We start from the raw sequence: 8,352 nt of genomic DNA, 5'->3' as shown, positions 1-8,352 counted from the left end.
ATTACAGCTTTTAAGTGATTTCACAAATATTATTTCAACATTAAAAAACTGAAAAAAAATATTATATGTACTTAAGAACAAATAACTATCACCTAAGAGTATATTTATATTAAATTAATTCAATTCAAAATTATATAAAATAAAACTTAAATTATATTTAATTTTTTTATAACACTTACTGCGGTGTGCTTTATCAGAAGGATCTCTACGCAATACAATACGTCTTTTTGATGAACAAATCGGTCCCGAATCAACATCGTGTATAACAATTTTAATAGCTTCACCATCCATTGATGTTTGACGACGTGGTGCTTCTAAATCCTCTAAGTTGGGACCTGTAAAAGCAGCAACTGGTGGCGGTATAGCAGCAGGTATTGTGGCTGGAAGAGCACCACGATCACGAAGAGCAGTTATGTCAGGTCTTAATAAAAGAAAAATAGATTTTCACTTACAATAATAATTTGTAAATATTAAAAAATTTTACATTTGTATTTATTTATACATATATACCTTGAATTTTTTATTTTTTGTGTTTTCAGTGATTTTAATTTATTTCTTTAACAAAAAAATTAATTATATTGAAAAATATAAATAAACGAAATCTCTCCTTGAACATTCACAAAACTTTCTAACCGATAAACTCTCTTTCACATGCATAAATCAACTTATCCCAATGGAAACGACCAAAACTTAATTTAATTAGTATAAATTGATTTAGTTTCAGTTCCGAAAGGCACTATTCTCTATATACACATAAGGGGTATAATACAGATATTTAGAGTTAAATATATAAAATAAGTCAAATCATGGATCCTAGTTATTTCGTAGTAGATATTTAATTTTTTTTAATAAAAAAATAATTGATAAATATTCTTAAGTTAATGACAGAAGAAAATATCAAAACCCTGTAATATTGACTTAAAAACAAACTAGTTTATTTTAATGAAATTAAACAAGAAAAAAAACAATATTATTACATTATTTTCAGTAAAAGAAATAGAATCTACTATATATGTTTCTCAAAATGAAAATATATTATATATATATTGAAACTTACAGTTGTGAACCACGTCGCCGCATACGTCTGTCATCGTCCACAGTTAATACAGGACTACCTTTATCAGGACTAGGTGACTCATCATTTTGTAAATCCTCAGATGGATGTGGCACCCTAAAACTGGGTCTACGTGAACCAGGTAAAGCTATTTGTGGTGCCATGCCATCACCTGGTGAGCGTTGCAATTGTGCACCGGCTGCAACTGCTTGTATCAAGCCAGGCGCAAACACATCATAAGCAGATTTTCTTTTATGAATAAAAATATTAAATAAATAAATTAAATTTCGAACTATCTACATTGTACCAGCTACATACCTTCTTGGCATAGCGGGTATACCTAAACCAGCATCACCACCAACACCCAAGCCCCCAGCACCAATGCCACCTGTTCCAGTTGCTCCACCACCAGTTTTCATATCATCATCATAGCTATGCTGTCGTGCTACACGTGAGCCACGTCTCGATGCAATACGTGACAATGGTGGTCCAAATGCAGGCTCTTCACCTTGACGTGGTGGACTTGACGAACGACTTGGTGCCATGCTACGTCCACCGCCACGCCAGTCACCATCACCGCCCGGCGTTTTGTTACCCTTTAACTGCTTTGTTATTAAATTTGCTTTATAATGTGCTTCAGGTTAGTGTGATGGCATAAACTTACCTTTTCCAATTCTTTTAGTGAGGCAGGCGATACATCCGAGTGTCTCCTTAATTCTGGACTACGTGGAGGTGCTAAAGCTGCACCATTTGCCGGTGCTAATGTTTGCGTACTGGAACCTAATTTTGCATCTGAATGACGTCGTTGTAAAGCCTCTAACACAGGTACGTCTAGCATAGAATCTGTGGAGTCTTGCGGTATGCAAACACGTGAGGCCATTTTCCGTCGGCAAACACTGCAGCGCCACATATTCTGTAAGTAAACAAATCCATAAATCATTCTTAATGCTTTTAAACCGTTTATTATATATAGTATGTATATTTCGCAAAATTTGTGTTTATGTCTGTGGTTACTTAATGTCCGGCGTTCAGCATGCTTAAATACATTCAAAAGCATTTTGTGATGCCCTGAGGCCTTTCGCTTTACATTATTATCGCGACGAATTATGGTGTGCATACTTAAGCACGCTTTGTTGGCGAATGCATGTGTGTATCTTAAATCATGTCGTCCTTAAACTGTTGCACTTATGCACGAATGCACATTAATGCACTGCTAATTGCGGTATTTTGTGAGGTTGTGGCGTTGCGGTTTAAGATGCATGCAATGCCACATGTTATGTATGTGTGTATTTGTTGGATATTATTTAAGTGTGCTTGAAATAACATTGACTTTAATATTTAATAAATTAAGTCTGTTTCGCAATTAGATACTTTATTCGTATCAAACAAAAGAAAAAAAAATTCGAGAAAAATTACATTAAATACCATGTATTAATACTTAAAAAAATTACTTTGGAGTTCACCATGTAACTTATTATATGTTAAATATATATAAATTTATTTTTGTTTTTATTTAATTATATGTCTTTATTGAATCGCCTTAAATTAAAGTTTTAGAATATAACATTATACAAACATTATATAAACATTATACCTGAAACTGAATAAAAATTAACAATATTAAGTTAATGCCCTATACCATGTAGTACATAATACTAAATACATACTACAAATTAGTGTAACCTATCAATAAATTTATCAATAAATAAAGCGAAAAAATTCAACGTTCGGTTTCAACAAGGACACACTTCAATAAACAATTGTAAGAGGGATTTCGAAAGACTCTAGAAGCTGCACCTGTCTTCAATGAATTTAATATGGAGTATAGCATATTCGTTACATAAAATGTTATAGTAGTTGTTGCATAAAGTATCTGTTTTCAAATTAAAATTATATTTATAACTTACAAAAAATAAGCATCTTTGGAAAAAAGTTTTTCATAAAATTAATAAACGAATGCTTTAAGTTAAGTAGAGTCGCAGAAGGAGAATTCCCATTAAGATTCAAACGTGCTATGAATGTAGTCCTTTCTATAAGCTAAAAAAATAAAAGAATTTAAAAAGTTATAATGGAAATTAAAAATGTTTGTAGTTTGACCGTTTGCTGGAATCTGCATGTCAAGGAAACATGCAGCGCCAATGGCAATAAACAAAAACTTTAATCAACAATGGCTTTCTCTGTATTGCATTCCTGCATTTTCTAGTTTCCTGCTGAGGAACGTGCAATCATACAATGCAAGTATGCATTGGTGTATGGAGTATGCTTGGACATGTATAATGATGTACTCTGCTTTATTGAACAGCTCAAGTTGGAATTTAAGTTTTTGTGAATTTCAATCATTTTATTTGAATTAAGAACTACTCAATGAATCCAAATAAATTCTTCGAAATTTTTAGCATTTTAATTAAGTTCATCAGTAATTTTGTTGTACAAAAAATATCACTGGAAAGGAAATATTCAAAAAACTGCTTAAGAAGTGATAATATGATTTAAATTTAAAGAAATTTAATTAAGTGAAGTATTGCTACTTGTAGAAAAAAAAACCAAGGTTATAATCCAGAGAACAAAAACCTTTAGTGGATGAAAGAAAAATAAAATTCATAAGAAATTATAGTATTGAAAAAGCAGTTGGATTGGTAAAATAAATTTGCACATTCAAATATATATAAAAAATGACAAACCAATTGAATTGCTGTTTTGTAAAAATTCATCCAAATTAATTGGTTGTATCAACAATTTGCTAAAGAGTTCTTGTCAAATTTGTGAAGACGTTATTTTCCACTTAACGTCATATAAATAGAAGAATACACTAGATTAGGTAAGCCAGATAGCTATGTATTCGAACTGGATTTTTCAGGAAAATTCCAAATATTAAATAACTTTTGTTATAAAAGGAGATAACCTTTAAATTTTGTGTTAAATCCAATATAATTCTCATGAACTTGAATTTCTGCTATATTAAAATCATAGAAATGAAATATAACCTTCATAAAATTTATTTAATATTAATGTTAACTTGTAAATAGGAAGCGCTTTGAATTAGTTGATGCAACCATACTTTGAAGTATAATCTACGAAAAAATAATGATAATTTTTTTCTTTTTTTTTTTTTTAAATATGAAATGCGGGGCTTTATGGATTTTTCTTCCATAAAACTCATAGCTACAGAAGAATGCATTCTCGGAATGGATTTACTTCACAGAGATAATCTTTAAACCGTATGCCCAACGCAGGGCTATTCAACAATAACCGAATACAATAGTTGGCAGATTGTAGTCCAATTACACGGACTACATTACATTAACCTGCGATTTTTTTAATTAAAATCTGTATACAGTGTTTTCGGTGTGTATGGCATAAATAAGGAAATGGGTCTTTGGTTCGAGAAATTAAAGAAATAAAAAAAAAATATGTGGTGTGCGTACCTCGTAAACCTAATCTTATAAAGACCGTGCTTGATGTGAATTATGGTTCCTTAAACGTGCTTTAGTTTAACTTTTAGATCGTTCTTTTATCTGTTTGGATAGATAATTAATTTTTTCGAAGACATTTCGAAGGTATATTAATTTTTTATATTATTTTTGTCGAAGACATTATTTAACCATATTTATGTAAAATTCTTTTCTATTCGTTTTTCGTTCATCAAATGTGTTACTTTTTGCAGAATACGAATTATTACTTTTTGCAATTAAATAGAAAATTACGAATAACGTCAGTAAATGCATTGCCATATAATAGGTGGTTTATGAATGTAATCAGTAACATTAGAAAATATAATTATTTAAATTCAATAACTCGAAGAACGAAACAAGAGTTATTATTAATTAATTAATTAATTATTTAGAATTAAGTTTGAATTAATTTTATAATTTACTTTTGTTGTTTTTTTTCAACTATTGTTGAACTTTAAGGATTTTTATTAAAGCATAAATAATCACTACAAAGTGGTACTAACTTATCAATTCAAAATATGATGAAGAACAAAACAGTTGGCAATAAGTTCATCAAACGTGTCAGACGTGCCACATTGCAGTGTCGTTTATTTCACTTATTAGATACAAAAGTCACTATTGTTGTGCCATTTTGTATCGATTATTTATGACTGAACAATGGGCAATGGGCATAAATCATAACTGACAGAGATGTAGAATGAACATTACTAACTTGTCTTATATTTTATATTATATATTTTCATTTTATACTAAGTAAATATATTAAATTTTATTATTATTATTATTATATAAAAAATGGTCGCTATGTAAATTCCTAAGTATTTATACATAACTACAACACTACAAGAACAAAATGTCACTCAGTTGTAGACGATATTATGTTGTTATGTTGGCAAAATGATTGATAATATTAGAAAACATTCCAGCTGATTTGGTTAGAAAAATAGTGCATGTATTCTAATTACTTAATTCGATATATTATTGCAGAAATATGAAGTAATGTGTTAACGTGTAAATTAAGCTCTAAGGTCTTTACTTGAAGCCGACTAATTGTTACGCTTTGATGCTCAATACTTTGCAATTTGATCTCAATAGCGTTCTTAGAGTTTTAACACCAAATCATCGATTAAACAGCATAAACAAGATAGAAGACTTTAACTATTCTTTCAACGGAGTTATGAAATAACCTTCTACCATAGAAATCATTAACATTGAAATTGAAGTTACAATAGAATCGCTTATCTTTTCAATTGCATAAATATCAAATGCAGTAACTTTGGTCGTTGTGAATTGGCTGCTAAAGATATAGTCAAGTGGAGGTTATACATGCTATTTCCACAAAAAAAAATTTCTACTCACAAGACTTTTTTTAAAGGGCCATCAGAAACTGTATAGTGAACTATTTGTAAAGAAAAATTTCCTGAAGAAATATTTTTCTTATTTCCAACTTATTGGACTTTAATTTAAAGCAACTTTCAGAATCATATAATCATCTCAATAACTATATAATTTTTTTTTATATAATTTTTGGGTACACGGTACGTATGAGTAACATTTAAAAATAATTTTTAACGCAATGTTTTTTCTTGCGTAGAAAATCCCTAATTTTTCGTATTTTTTATATATAACGATAATATGAAAGCTTTTAGTTTCTTAGAAGTTTTTAATTTATGGCTTCAGTTTGTTTTTATTCTACGGCAAGAAAACTAAATATTGAAAATTTAAATGCTAGTAGTAAGACTTTTTTTTTATAAAATCTTTTTTGATAAATGCAAGAGTACACTTTACTTTTATACAGTCCGTTATTTAATTAGTAATAATTTAAATTAATTTCTTTTTAATTGCACACTTAACTTCTTGCCACTATAAAATGTTAAAATTTGTATAATAAAATATTGTTTCAATTATATCACTTTACTTTTAGCAACAGTTTTAATCTGTAAAGGATATTATCAATTTTGTAGTTTTCTGTACGAGTGGCGTTATTCAAATCAAATTCACTTTAAAACCGTAAAATTCATTACAAGTGCACTCACCGCATCCTCATTCTCCTCAAGTTTACTGTAACTGGCACAGTCCTCGCAAACGCGTTGCTGACATTCAAAGCATGTTTTGTGATAGTCATCCGGTTTGAAAGACTTCAAACAGACTCTGCACGCCCCAGCACGTCGTCCCGGTTCCGTTTTGGATGAATTCGCACTACCACTTGTTGTGTTATTGTTATTATTGTTATTTTGATTAGCTGTTGCATCCTGCTGTTGCATTTGTTGATAACCACCATAGCTGCCATCGCCATCTGTGGGCACCAAGGAAGGACGCGGCGACATTTTATTCACTGCAAATATATGTAAAAGATGCAAATTAAATTTAAATTTAATGCACTTTCGCAACAAGTTACAATAAAATAACGGATGGAGTACAAATGCTATTTCCACTGCAAATGAAATTGCTAAAATATTGCAACGCTTTTGCTGCTGTTGCAGTTAATACTGCAATTGCATTTGTTGTAAAAACAATTTCACCCTGCATACTTGTAGCAGGTAACAATTTGCATAATGTAATTTAGTAAAATTTTTTATTAAATTCAATAAAATTGTTGACATTGAGGATAAAAGACTGCCAGAAGTTATTGCGAAGTATCTTGATGTAAAACTTTCACAGCTTTGGATCGATCAATGTTGATTGTAATGCAATTTGAATGTTGATAAAATAAAATTTAGAAGTTTATAAGAACTTATTAAGAATGAAGTTGTTATAATATCCAAATTAGATAACTATTCAATTTTTATCAATAGTTGTGGATTGAATATATTTAGTTTGAGAAAATTTTTTTAGAGTACACAGATTGGTGATGAAAATATGATATGAAAATCAATACATGAATAATTTTTTTAAGAATATGCGGAAGATACATTTTAAAAACTCAATATTTTTTATTAAGAATTTTATTGGTGCAAAGAGATAATATATCACTGTCAAGGCCTTGTGTAGGAGAATTGTAGGAGAAACGATCAAAATTCAGTATTTGTTGAACCAGTATAGATATGAAATATTAATATGGTTTTTAATAGGGCTTTCTATTATATATATTTTGAATGAAGTCAAATCGGCATACTATAAACGCTTCAAATTTGGTCCACAACATAGTCAATTTTTTAATTTTTTTAAATATCTCAAGAACTATAATAGGTAGCATAATAAAGTTATATAGTTGTTATATACCAATTGAACCTACACTATAAAGTTTGAAAAAGTTTCATGATACTCAGATTACTTAAGTGAAAACAGTTTTAAAGATATGACAGATTTTTTCAATTATAAATTTTTACTCTTAATTAAAATTAAAAATTTTTACAACTTAATTAATAATAATATTTTAAGCTTTAAAAAACAGAAAAAATTGGCATTTTTCGATAAACAGTAATTAAATTGCAATGGTTATAAATTGGCCAAAATTCTGCGAAATCTTAATTTCAGTAAAATTTCCTAAAATTATAAATAACTTAAGAACTCAAAAACAGATTAGTCTCATTTTTTATTTAAAGTAGTATATTTAAATATGTAATAAATATATAAAGTCCAACAAAATCAATTTTTTACATAATTTTTTATATAATAAATAATTTTTTTTGAACATTTTGTAGAGGAAGGTGGTTTTTGCAAAGAGCGCGCGAAATATTATGAAACTTTTTAAGCGTTATTGGAATAGTACAAATAATTAGTATATCGAATTTAATTTTGCTTCTTATTACAGTTTTTGAAATATTCAAGTAAATTGAAAATTTGAACATGTTTGAATCCAAACCTGGAGAGGTTTCGGGGTGCCGATTTAGCTTAAAGTACAAT

General features: G+C 29.1%; 1 protein-coding gene across 1 annotated transcript; it reads right to left on the bottom strand.

Annotated features, from left to right (window-relative positions):
* Positions 1-179: 179 nt before the first annotated feature.
* Positions 180-6,841, bottom strand: LOC119664188 (regulating synaptic membrane exocytosis protein 2-like; the record flags this gene model as incomplete). The annotated part of the gene is given in 5 exon segments (XM_038073726.1): positions 180-421; positions 1,058-1,303; positions 1,373-1,659; positions 1,719-1,967; positions 6,543-6,841. Coding segments are annotated over 5 exon segments (1,323 nt in total), but the record flags the coding sequence as incomplete, so codon positions are not given.
* Between the last annotated feature and the right edge of the window lie 1,511 nt (positions 6,842-8,352).

Source organism: Teleopsis dalmanni, unplaced genomic scaffold (genome assembly GCF_002237135.1).
Source record: "Teleopsis dalmanni isolate 2A unplaced genomic scaffold, ASM223713v2 unscaffolded_contig_1572, whole genome shotgun sequence".
NCBI classification, from domain to species: domain Eukaryota; kingdom Metazoa; phylum Arthropoda; class Insecta; order Diptera; family Diopsidae; genus Teleopsis; species Teleopsis dalmanni.
Note: the sequence above shows the minus strand (reverse complement) of the source record. Positions and strands in the feature narration are given on the sequence as shown.